This window comes from Sturnus vulgaris, chromosome 2, assembly GCF_052056855.1.
Source record: "Sturnus vulgaris isolate bStuVul1 chromosome 2, bStuVul1.hap1, whole genome shotgun sequence".
Lineage (NCBI taxonomy): Eukaryota > Metazoa > Chordata > Aves > Passeriformes > Sturnidae > Sturnus > Sturnus vulgaris.
The window spans coordinates 47,774,457-47,788,231 of record NC_142244.1 but is presented as its reverse complement, the minus strand read 5'-3'; the positions used below and the strand labels follow the sequence as shown (position 1 = coordinate 47,788,231).

Here is a 13,775-nt window from a genome sequence, read left to right as displayed (position 1 = left end):
ACATTTACAAAAGTTAATTCCATCATTCCTTTAAAAAATTCCAAAGCATCTACGCAGTTCATGCAGTTGCCCATGGAATTGTGCCAATTTAACACCTTAAACTAGAAAACCAACCATCAACAAAAGTAATTCGAAATTGAACAAACCTTGTTCTAACCAAACAGACTTATACTGTCCCAAACCAATACACTCCATATATTAGAAGAAGTAAGGAGAGGAAATAAAAGCCTCCTCCTTTGCCTTCTAAGCAAAAAACCCACAAAATCTAAAGCTTATTACTGATATAGAAAATGCTACTGGGCAGAACATATAAAAAATTGACTGGGCACATCTGGATCACCAGTTGAAAAATACACACTCCACAATCTCATACATATAAGCTTTAAAACTAACATGGGTAAAAAACACTGGGAAAACAGTGCAACACAGGGAAAAGAGGGAAAATGTACGTTTCCCTAGACACACTTCCTTGAAAATAAACTTGTATACTAACTTGTATACATACTTGTATGCCCCGATACAAACACCTGTAAGCTTGCCTTCTCCCATCAAGGGGAAGTCAGCAGAGTTTGGCTTAACCTGTGGAGAACTACTAGGATTTGTGTCAGGGAGTGCTATCATCATTCCTGTTCTGCAAAACAAAGGCAGAGCTCTTGCCCTGAGAAGCTTGCTATTTATATAGTTACAGAAGAGTTCAGAGGAATGCAAGAGAAGGGATTTATAATAAATTACCGAAGAATTTTAACTTGTCCTGTGGGGTTATATAGAGAACAGTGCCAGAGAGGAACAATACATATACTATCTTCTATTTAACTGTGATTGAGTAAAAATATCATAGTGGTGGAAAAGCAAAGACTGACATCACCTCAAAAACTGTCAAAGGTGACTTCACAAAGATTCTCTTTAACCTCAAAAGCTAGAAATAAGGTGTTTTCCTCATCATTCAAAAATAAAGCCTCTTCATTTAGGGTAGATTTTTATGTAGCCTCTTGCAATACACAGCTTAAGTATCTCCAAAGTGGAAAGAGTCAGAAAAGATTTGTCTAATCTTCATCTTTATAGATCATGCAGCTAGCTGAATATGGTAGCAACCAAACTATGTATAAAAAAATAATAGTGTACAAACACATAACAAGTCAATAGAAAAAGCAAGGATTACTTTTAACTAGCCCAGTAGAGGGAAGGGTTCAGAGAATTTGAGCATTTACATCTGCTTTTTAAAAGCTAGAATATCTTACATTTTGTGAGTTTTCAGTGTACCAAGGTATGAATACGCAGGATATCAATGTTTTCTATAGCTTATTTTTACTGAGTGCCAAGGAGAAAAAGACCAATAGCTTGCATCCAAACACTAGCCATTAATCCAGAACACTGGACAATGATGAAAAAGGGTTTTTTCACTAGCCTAAATCTGTGATTGAGCAAAGACTATGCTCTCTGGAGCACACACTAACCAAGGCAGTCTTTATTGCAAGCTTCTTTAGTTCAAATTAATCCTGTAACTAGTGTCACTGCAGCATGTACCAGACCAAGAATATGAAAAAGTGCAAAAAGATCAGTAAACAATACACTGAAAGAAAAAGATAGTACAGCCAGTCTGTACACTTAACACTACAAGAACACAATTACAGAAGACTTCTCTTTGGCTATTTCAAGTCTGGCACATCATGAAAAACTACAAGCCAAACCTAACTAGTAATTTAAAACAAACCCTTGTTTTACTTTTTACTCCCTCTATACTCCCCATTTAAGGTATCTTCATCTACAAAATTGCCAGTTGCCCCATTATGGGGAAAATCTAAGGCTTCTCCTCTCCCCCATGACCAAGAGTGGAAGAACTCCCAAGTTTCTTCCAGCTTCTTCCAAGTATGACTTTCTCATCCTTTTAAAGCCTCTTGATTTTACATCTTCATCTATCAAAATGAGAGCTTTCTACACAACAAAGTCCACTTTTTCATAAAGGACTTCGCATATTAAGTATATCTTGCCACAACTTGGACACCTTGTCTTTAAAAAAATTTTTAAAATAAAAAAAAGTTATTTTTAGTGTACTGGCTTTCAATAAAACAATATCCTATACTCTGAATTCAAAAGCTGGTATTATTTGATTAGACATAGTGAATTTTTAAAGACTAAAGCTACACTATATAAAGCACTTATATAGTCAGCTTTTATATCATTAATGGAGCAACTGTCATGCATTCATAAGAATCTTAAGTCGTACCACATTAAGGTGCTAGAGTAAAACAAAATAAAAAACTCACTTTCTGCACATGACACAAAGTTTCTTTGGAGCGGGTTTGTGTGAAAATGATGAGAGGCAGGTAGTGGAACAGAAAAGGTGAGCTGATCCTTTCCGCTGATACGCAGTCTGTCCCTTTTGTAAAGGCTTTTTGCAGTTCGCACACGTGACTTTAACCTGCTTAGAAGGCTGTTGCTGGGCAGAAGGCTGAAAAATTTGCTTAGGAAGTGATGCTACAGGTGACAAGGAATCCACACCTGGTTGCTTCTGATTCCTAGGAAAGGAAGCTGACTGGGATATCCAAGAATCTTCAAGACAAAAAACCCAAACATAAAAGTAAATCAAGAGACACATACATATGTACAGAACAGTATTCACAGATGTATGATCATAAAATCATTTTTCTATGGGAATGACCACAGAAGAATTATATTTTAAATTCAGGTTTAACGTAAAAATCCTCTTTAATGGTATCACTCTCCATTGGTACAAAGCTCCAGAACATGAACAAATTTCAGGATGGTTCCATCCTACATCTAGTGAAATTTTGCAGATTCCAATTCACTTGCACTGAGTTTGCAAGCTGGCAATCTTCAGACAAACAAAACCACAATTAAAAAAAAAGAGACCAATAGGCAACAAGGAATTTCTAAACCTATGTTTGAGACAAACTCTGAAAATTTAGATCTGAAGTTTTCATTAGTTAATTTGTTCTAAAGCTTTAACAATCATAATGTGTCCAGCTTCAGTGATAAACCCTGGAACTGGCTCCTAGTCTAGCCTGCAGCCAGAGAACTATACTGTATAGCAGCAAACGTGCAAAGTCATGAGAGATACATCTTCCCCAGCAGAAATCAATGAACCTAGAAAATATTTTGTTAAGTTCTGGCAGTACACAGATCCATGTCCCCATGTTTCAGACTTCACTAGTTTTCTATTCTCATTTTTGGAAAATAAACTACCATGGAACAAAGTCATCTTTTCCCAATCTTTTGCAACATAACCTGCTATAAGAATAAGACACATAACAAGAATGTAAGCAAAACATTTTTTTCTGAAAGAAATACATCTATAAAGATCATATGTTAAATTACATGCTCCATATCTTGCTCTGGACAGAAGATACAGTTGGGGGGGGAGAAATTCCCCAACAAATTGTCATCTCAAAGCTTTTCTCTGGAATTTAAGCATTCATTTAAAGTGATTATCATCAGAATTTAGAAATGTTTACCTTCTGAAGACAGCCACTAGTAATACATTACTTAAGCATGAATTAAAACTGAATAGAACCAATTATGCATTAAAAAAAACATTTCCACAAATTTTCAATAGTGTGCCACTTATACCAAATACTGTGACAGCAATTGGGACTTACCTAATCTTGAATGTCTTACTGCAGTGATTCAGAATATTTCTGGAGTGTTATTACAACTAATACATAACTAATACTCAAATATAAGAAAGATGATTTCAAATTCTATGACTTCGGATAACAAAAACATTAACCTACGGATATGGGCAACTGCCCATATCTTATTCTTAAGGGACATTATTTTCGTCCATAATTGTTCATTAAATAGAAGGAACCCTTTCCTCTTATATTTTGCATTCCTTGCTTTCCCCAAAGGATCTTATTAACAACATATTCTGATGCACAGCTTTAAAAATCCATTTAGGGATAAAGTTCCAAGAACACTTGTTAGTGCAAGAAACAACATACATTCCTTAGCAGGTAAAAGATGATTTTCTGGTATATTAGCCATCAAGGACATCCTACTACTCAGGCATTTAAGACAAGCCAGAAATTTACCTGTTGTAGTGCTTGAGAGTAAACAGAAGAGCTGGAATGAAGAGGTAAAGGGAAAAGGACACAAAAACAAAACACATTTTTCTTTAAAGCATTAAAGATGTTTACCTTTGAAGGCATGAAAATCCTTACTGACAAACTAACGCAAGCTACCAGAGTGCTTAGAATTAAATTTCAACTTAAGTGTCCTCTTCAAAATTTTATACTTCTACTACTTCAAATACACTAATATCCTGGTAGCACCTCAAAACATTTTGAGATTCTCCTGTTTTCTCTTAGATTTCAAGTGAAAGCACATTGCATCTCTTATCAGGAATGCACAGCATGTGCAATAGAGCTACATCTTCCTGTAATTCCAGTAGCACTCAACTGCCACTCATGAAAACTTGACTTTTCTATTCATTTGGGTTTGAAAATTTCAGCATAACTACCTAATTACGATAGGTAATAATATCTCATTACGGTTAGTTCAATTATTCCTTATTTTCTTAAGGCCTTGGATAGCCTCCCTAGTATGTTTGTTGCATTTCTCCTTACACAAACATATCAGAAGAACATCTAAAGACCTTACTTTTTTTCTTTTACTTTTTCTATATCCCAGCCTCATACATATCCATTTTTATATTATGCCTTTTCTTTACATCTCACTTCTCAATCATGTTACCTCCTTTGCTTTAAATTCTCTACAAAGGATCTGTAAAATCTTGCTTTCATGTCCTTGAACTGAGGTGTATCACATTTCCTTAGTTCATTCCTGGTGAGTTTTTGTACCTCACTGCCTAATGTCTTCATCCTTCAGATTCCTACCTGCAATTCTGTAATGGCCAGGTTTATGAGACAATACAGTTTGATATTCAACTACTTCTTACTGTTATGGCTTTTCAGGTTGCTCCCATTCTTTCTTACTCAGTCCTGGTCTGAAGTGCTATAAAATTATACTTTCCTGTCATTTATATCATTTATTTGCAGAGTCACCTTGCAAAAATTGTATCTTTTTTAAAAAGCTGAAAAAAATGTGTCAGTACAACTTGGGGCAGAGGTGGGGAAGAAGAGAGTAGTGAAGTTTTACAGAGGTATGCACAGCTCTTGAAACACATTGAGTACATACAGTTGCATTAATAACCTGGTTCAGATCAGAGCAATTGTAAACTGCATCCTCAATTTCCTAAGTGTTGGCTCTTTCTCTGGAGCCTTTTTGAAGCACAAAAACTAGGTTCCATCGAGAGAAACAAAACCTAAGTTCCACTCCAAAGCACATCTACATGGACTTCATCTACCTGGACCTCTTCCAAGACTTTTGATATGGCCCCCACAATGCTCTTGCTGCTGAATTGTAGACATTATATTTGATGGATAAGGAACTGGCTGGATGACTGCATCCCAAAAATTACAGTTCATGGCTCAATGTCCAAGTGGAAACCAGTAACAAGCTGTGTCCCTCAAGGGTCTGTACTGGGACTGACATTATTTAGTATTTTTTTCAACAACACAGAGAGATTAAGCAGACTCTCAGCAAATTTACTGGTAACACCAAGCTGAGTGGTGCAATTGAAAAGCCAGAGGGAATAGTATGCCATCCAGAGGGACCTTGACAGCCTGGATGAATGAGCCCATGGAAAACTCAGAGCTCAACAAGACCAAGTGAAAGGTCACTCAGGGCAATCCTCAATATCAATACAAACTGGGGGCTGAAAGGGTTGAGGGCAGCCCTATGGAGAAGGACTGGTAGATGGAAAATTGGACATGAGCCAGAAACCTGTGCTTACAGACCAAACAGTCACTTGTATTCTGGTCTGTGGTAATTCTGTCCCTCTTCTCTGCTGAAACCCCACCTGGAATATTGCATCTAGCTCTGAGGTCCCCTGCACAAGATAAAAATGGGCCTGTTAAAGCACACAAAAGAGGGCCACAAAAATTGACAGAAGGGTTGAACACCTCTCCTGCAAAAAGAACACAAAGAGAGTTGGGAGTTGCTCAGTGTGGGGAGACCATATTGCAGTCTTCCAACAAATAAGGGGGGGTTACAGAAAAAGATGCAGTGAGATTTGTTAACAAGACCTGTAATAACAGGACAAGAGGCAGTACCTGTAAATTGAAAGAGGGTGGGCTTACACTGGATGAGGCATAACTCTTTTACAATGAAGGTGGCAAGACACAAGAACAGGTTACCCAGAAAAGCTATGGATGCCCCATCCATGAGCATTCCAGGTAGGTTGGATGGGGCTTTGAGCAATCTCATCCAGTGAAAGATGTCTGTGCCATGGCAGGGTGGATGGATGAGGTGATCATTAGATGTCCTTTCCAATCCAAACCATTCTATCATAGGCACTCCAATGCTTACTGGGGACATCGGACTCTGGACTGAAGTCTCTCTGTTATGCACCTACTGCTTCATACAGAGAAGAGGTACCTACTCAAGGAGAACAGACTAACACTGATCCAGAAGAAATCTTCCAAACCACATATATAATCACAGAACCATTTAGGTTGGAAAAGATGCTTAAGAATATCAACTCCAACCATTAACCCAGCACTCCCACCAATTGATGTCTCTGAGTGCCACATCTACACTCCTTTTAAATATCTCCAGGGTTGGAGACCACTTTCTTGGGCAGCCTGTTCCAATACTTAATAATCCTTTTGGTGAAGACATGTTTCCTAATGTATTATGCCACTGAGCATATTCTATTCTAGTCACAGATGAAGTAGTGATGGGCATGAAGAGAATCAAGATCTTTCATACATATTAAGCTAAAAGACTAATCAGTGTCATTGCCAAAAATACTTCAATCAAAAATTCTATAATCAATTTATTTCACTATTTATTTTCAACCTTTAAGGAAACATTCAAAATTGCAACTTACCAGGATTATGATGAGTCACAGATTCTCCATTTTGAAATACATCTCCAGCCACATTCATTCTACCAGGATTGAAAGGTCCTACACCAGTCTTGGTCTGTGAAGTCAAAGATGGGGTGTATGTTTGCAAATTAACATCAAAATTATTTGACTGCAGTCCGTTAGATACATCTCCCAAGCTGGCATTCTGCAATGATGTTACATGTGTAATCATTAGGTTCATGTCACGCCCGTCAGCATCATTTTCTAAATGACCGTCACTGACAGAGCTTATAGCACCTATTTCTAATGTAGTAACATTAGCAATCTGAATTTCAGAGTCTGGTTCTGTGGTTATACCACTATTACCTATTCCTGAATTTACCTTACTTCTTGAAAAACTGGAAGGTGAGAATTCCATTTCGTTGGTTCTATTTTTACACTCTGGTAGTCTTCGTTCATTAAAACTGGAAGCATTCTTCTCTTGTCCTTGATTTGGTTCAATGTCTTCTTCATCATCAATAATAATAGTTTCACTTATACTCCCCTTTCGAGAATTTAAGTCTTTGGGGGAAGGAAGCATTTTGCAATCATTTCCTTTAAGTTCTTCATTTTTAGATGATGTAAATGCAGCGTTCCTTTGGTCTGCTACCAGTGACGTAGAATTTTGCGGAGGTTGTATAGGTTCGATAAAAACTACATCATCATCTTCTTCTATAGGCGAGTTTTGGAATTTATTAGGTCTAGAAACTAAAGAACTTGGTGGCCCTCCAAATGTATTTCCTACATTTGCAAGACCTGCTGCCATGGTGGTATTCCCTAGTAGACTAGGAATATGCTCAGACAAGTCTAATCCTCCCAGAGGACTCCTGTCCATTCCAGATCTGCTGTTTGAAGAAAAACATAAAGCAAGAAAACAAAACACATCCAACTTTAGAATAGGACACAACTTTCCAGTAACAGTTTGTAAAAATAACTACAGAATTAATAGTTCCAGCTTTTACTTTATTTTCTTCCTGAGATAACAGGAAGGAAAACTAAGTTTTTCTATTATCTTCTTTGAATGTCTTAACACCCATTTATTTTCTAATCCTACACTGGTAAAAAATATACAATCATTACACACATAGGAAACAGGATTTTCAGTGCTATTCATTACATGATCCTGATCTCTCAGTCCCTTTCCCACCCCATATATGCAAGCAATGATCTTCTAACACTGCTTTTGCTAGACTGCAAAGCAACATCAAGAGTTAGGCACACAGAAAGAAAAACTGAATTCCTATTAAATTTCAGCCCTATTAGGAATGTTAATGACTTCGAAATTCAACTGATTTTCCCCCAACCTCACACTGCCAAAGCTCCTTAGATAGCCACAAGATGGTTGGAACAATGAAATAAGGAAGAGATATATAGGAAACCCTCACACATGACAGGAATAGATACATTATTGAGCAGCAGAAAGTGGACAGCAACCTCTAATTTGTAGCCACTACACACTGGCAGCTCATTTCAAGTCCTGAATTATTACCTCATGCTGCTGCAACTTTTAGTGACTTTGCCTTATTTCTTTTAAGAGCAAGCAGTGTTTATTCAGGCTACTTCCCATCAGCTACTTTGCCTGGGGAGATCAGTCTGCTTTTAGTAATTGTTCAGTTTGGGGAATCTGTTCTTCATAACTGTCAATTCAACCATGAATTAAAAATTGTAAAAGTCAACCTGGATATAATCAAAGCCAAAAGACCTAAGATGGCTCTAAAAAACATCCTTAGTAAAGATCAGTAAGTTAAACCGATCTCGATATAATACTACAAGAAAAATATAGACATAACTATAATTCAGGTATGTTTTGGGAGTATACACTGATGTGTGACATCACTGAGTTTGTGTGGAAAGTTAGAAGTAGCTATGGATGCTTTTTTATAAAATCTTTATACAGGAAGGTAAATAAAAAGTAGAAATATCCTGCTGATCTATACTTACCCATCCAGATATCCACTGCAATCTGTTTACCTTAGTAAGTTGCTCCAAGAACTCTTATTTTCTTTCCTGCTCTTGTACCAACTTGTTGCCTTTCACAATAGTACTGTGGTCTGAAACAGGGTTAAAACAAGCATTAGCTACCCAAAACTACTTCCTCATCTCAAGCATCATCTGCCAGCTATGCTCCTTAAAACCAGCTTTCTTTTAAATTAAAGTTCAAACCTGACTTTCAGCACTATGACTGTACAGTAAGAGAGAATGTGAGTCTATTCAGTCTCTGCTCTGGATAAAGCAGCAACAGTACTGTTTGAGAACTTCTACTCTCTCCCATCACATACCCAGAAGACTTTACAGAAGGGAAAAATATGCCACGTTTGGTAAGAGACAGACATACATAATTGCAATTGAGTAATTAAACATTGGAATTCAGAAGTATATCTGTAACGGAATATTAAGGAAAAAATTATTCAAGTACACTGAGCAATTGAGAAAAAAAAAAATCCTAGCAGCTACATTTCCTTCTTTTTTATTGGCTCCACCTGCTTGCTGCCTATTGCAGAATACACTACGGTAAAATTAAAATATCAAAGGAAAACTACACGACATCAAATCAGGCCTACAATGCAATATAAACCTTACACTGCTAATATTTTTCAACTTGTATATATGCACTGCAGTGATACTCCGCACAGATTCAGGCATCCCTAGCATGTATTAACACATGTGAACACTCACAAGAGTCTGGAAAAGTTCAAAGTTCAAGCATGTATTTATTCTTCAGGTTTTAGAACAGTTTTCCAGACTTGGCAGCATTTTTAAAAGAGAAAGCATCAACTTGCGTAGTTATCTACTCTTTGAGGACAGCCCTTAAAAATCCCAAGATAGTAAAGATGCCCAGAGGAATAAAGCTCAAATACTCTTCCACACATTTATACTATTTAAGCCCTGCTGTCCAATAACTGAGCAGGAGCGGGGGGGCAGGACAAGGACCAAACAGTAAAGCTGTGAAATAGATTAATCCTAGAAGAGAAGTGACCAACTTTTAATTCCTTCCCATGTTAGCCTTACAGCCAAATGCCATTACATAATAACATTTGAACCACAATAAAGTTAACATTGAATTGCAATGAAAGAAGGCTTTTTACAAAAAAAGTTGTATCAATATAGTTGGCTTGTACCTCTCCCTGGAAATCAGTCAGTTACACTGAAGATTAATTTAATCCAATATTCTCTTTTACTTTTTTCTCTAGGGTTAAATAACTTCAAGTTAGATTTTTCTCCATCTCAGATTTTGCTGATAAGAATTAATTCCATTTTAAAAGTTTCACAGGTTTATTCCATATATTTTCATTTCTCTACAAGGACAAAAGCATCACAAGCACAAAAAGCTTTTGATAAAGTTTTACATATCCTTGAACAGATGTGAGGAGAGAAAAAAATGAGACTATGCCAATACTATACCCTAGGCCTGACTCAAAACCTTTATGATTCCTATTTTCACAAATCCCTAGTAGAAAGATAGGCTATATATATTACAGTACATGCACATAACATGTAGCAAAGTTAAGACTCAAAACACGTATCTTTTTGCCTAAATCTATTTACTTTTTCCACAAAGCACTTAAGTTTTAATAAGCTTTACCATTAAATATTAAAAAAATAAGAAAAATTCGTGTTTAACTACTAGTGTAGTCATAAGCAAAATCTGCGTGTACTTCCCTGCAAATAGCTCCTACCTCTCAACAACAAAATTACCCATAAAATGTGCAAAATGAGGTAGCTTGTTTTCTAAAGGTAGGGGCAGCAAGGAGAAACATAAAAACTATGTAGGCAATTTCACACTCAGTATTTTTAAATGAAAAACTACCCCAAAAAAGTGACTTAGCCAAAAAAACAGGTTTAGAATGGAACACTAGGAAAAAACACCTCAAAACTGGCAACTGCAGAAGATGCTTTATAATAGAAATACAATTTTTAGAAACCCGTGAGATTCATTAGACTGATCAATGGATGAATTACTGAGATTTGGGGGGAAAACTAAACTGAAACAGAAAACACCCCAACCAACTAACAAAACAAACCCACAACTCAACTGCAACAAAAACCAAATAAATAATAAAAAAACCAACAAACATCTCAAACAAAAATTCCCAACCAACAACAAAAAACCCGCCACAAACTAGTGAGACCTAGTTTGCAGAAAATGCATGTTTAATACTGCTGAAGAACAAGCTCAAGGCTTGGTGGTGGTACACAGATACCAAAAATCACAGCTGGATGGAAACAGAAGCAATGCCAACATTTAACAGCCCTTCCTGAACCAGGCCTTGTGGGCCCCTCTTAATTTTAAGCTACATCACTCACCTATTAAGTCTTCACGCTGAAATAAATTACAGTCCCATTGTTTTGTTCAAGGCTTAATTGCTGGAAGAAATAAGAGACAAAATGCAGGCACTTGAGAATGTCAATTACTACAGCTCTTAAGACAGCTAAGTAATACCTGTGGATCAACTCCACTGATGAATAATAAGGGAGTTATATTTATCATGAATTGCAGAAACCCAGGTGAGGTGGTTAACTACCTCAAAAAAAAAAACAAACAAACAACTCTGATTTAACCAAAGCAGAAACTGGAATTTAAATGCCTTTACCAAGTACAAGAAACACCCCATTCATTATCAATCACTTCCACTCAACAGTGACACCATAAGTGAGATAATAGGAATGAGACTGCAAAGTAATAACTGAAGATTGTAACTACTGTTGTGCAAACTAGGGAGGGGAAAAGCAAAATCAGCCCACCACTAAATGACGGAAAAAATTTTTACAACACAGCCAACTTCAACCACCTAGAGAACTCTCTGAACTAAAAGAAAATCCTCAAACTCTGAGCCACGCAACATAGTTCAAGATATAAGTATCCAGACTGCACTCCAGAAAAGCATATTTAAATTCCATGGGGTATAAAAAAATACAAATACAAAAAAAACTTCATTACTTCAACATCTGGCTTCAGAAAGAACAACCTCGGTGGGAAGAAAAGAAATGGAGCAGCTAGAACAAAAAGCTTGAAAGCATGAAACCCTTTTTAAAAACTCACTGTATTATGCATACAATCAGTACAAAAAGACTCCAAAAACCCCATTAAAACTACTATCAGGAAGTCTCTGATCTACCAAGGTTCTGGAATTGTACTGGGGGGATATTTTATACACATTTCATACACTTTTTGGTTTGAGACAGGCTACTGACCTATGTGTCAGAGCAACACTGTGTCTAAAATCCCAATTCTTGTCAATTTTACAGTAAAATTTTCTTGAAGTAAAAGAGGATCCAAGAAGCCTGAACCAGAAAACACAGAATAAATTCTTTGCACTGATGTTCAATAAGGAAAAGATCAGGGAAGATCACATCTAAGCTCTCTTTCAACGGGTCAGGTCAGAGGAAAAATGTTGCATCAAAGGGCTAACACAAGAGGATTTTAGAACAAATCACTAGGGCCATGTGGGAGTCACTGAAGATTTCTAAAGGCAGTAAGCCATTTCTGATTTCAGTATCTGCAACCAATTACTTAAGCGGGAGGCAAGAACAATTACTCAGACTATCAGTCCTATCTCTATCACTAAATAAATTGATAGACACTACAGCTGAATAAATATACCCAAAAAAATGTGGGAGAGGGAAGTAACACGAATTTTGCAATGAAAACATAATGTCTCACAGGACTACTGCCAAAATCTTTTGAAGGGTTCACATACTTTTTGACCAACTCTGATTAAACTAGTATATACCCCTGAAGTCTTCCAAAAGGCATTCAAATACTCAGTGAAGACTGCTGTGGAAATTATCTATAATAAAGATTTTGAGAAGAGCTTCTCTGGGGGATTTTTAATTATTTTAAGAGAGAAATATTTTGTGTTGTTTGTTGTTATCACAAAGACAAGTTACCACAGGGGTTCCAAAATAAAATGACACAGATCAACATATATAAGTCAGGGTGCTTCCTAATCATACAAACTTATTTACAGCAGCTGAAAATACAAACTGATTGTAAAGCAATGTGGTAGCCGTAATTATTAGTGATAAATGCAAGGTAATGAACAGGGGGGAAAGAATACACAGCTTAAGATTCGAGTTGCAACTCTCACTCTTCCAAATCAAAGCTACTCCATCATCAATAACCAAAGAGGAAAAAAAATAAAATAATCAAATAAAACAGAACACATTTGTTACTACAAAAAAAAAAATTATATTCCACCAGCATCTTACTTATTATGAGATGTTCAGATCACTCACTTTTCAGAGAAATGGAAAAACATATGAGTTACATGAACGATTTATAGTCATGGAAAACACTTCTCATTGAAAGGAAAACAACTCAAGGAAGATCCTAAATCTGAAAGAATAAAAAAATACATAGTGGTAAGAGTTGCCCAGTGTCTTAAAAGAACAAAAAGGTGCCAAATTAAATAATTAAGAAGATTTAATAATCTATTGTGCATGAAAACATTTTCTTCTTAATTGGCAGAGTCACTGCTATAGAAGGCTACAGTTTAGAAATGCAACCAGTTCAAACAGGGATTGGGCAGACATTAATTAAATGCATTGATGACTTAAACACAGCGGTTCAAAGGCAACTACAAAATTCTTGGCCAGCCAGCTGAAAACCAGAATATATCTGCAGAAAAATCAGGTTATAACTGAAAAGCTTCTATTCCTAGACATCCCTGTTGCAAACAAGTTACCCAATTGTCTATTTGCCTATACAGCAATTACCCTAACCTAGAGTAATAATAATCTTCTTACATACAAAAGAAAACACTAGACTCATGGAAGCTCTACCCATTTACCCGAAAAATCTAAATTTCAGCCTATGCTCTCAAGCTGACTTCAGCTGAGGGAC

The 13,775-nt window shown here is 36.5% G+C and overlaps 1 protein-coding gene across 19 annotated transcripts in view; it reads right to left on the bottom strand.

Annotated features, from left to right (window-relative positions):
- The window catches only part of ZMYM2 (zinc finger MYM-type containing 2), an 84,514-nt gene that overhangs the window by 56,960 nt on the left and 13,779 nt on the right, over window positions 1-13,775 (bottom strand). For 5 of the 19 annotated variants that reach the window (XM_014877607.2, XM_088159455.1, XM_088159458.1 and 2 more), the window contains 4 exons: window positions 11,237-11,296; window positions 8,873-8,982; window positions 6,914-7,776; window positions 2,265-2,550 (listed from right to left, as the gene is read on the bottom strand). In XM_014877607.2, the coding sequence (XP_014733093.1) occupies window positions 2,265-2,550; window positions 6,914-7,766 (1,139 nt within the window). In that variant the 5' untranslated portion in view covers window positions 7,767-7,776; window positions 8,873-8,982; window positions 11,237-11,296. The remainder of the gene's footprint in view (window positions 1-2,264; window positions 2,551-6,913; window positions 7,777-8,872; window positions 8,983-11,236; window positions 11,297-13,775) is intronic. The other 14 variants (XM_088159457.1, XM_088159461.1, XM_014877619.2 and 11 more) reach the window with 9 other exon arrangements.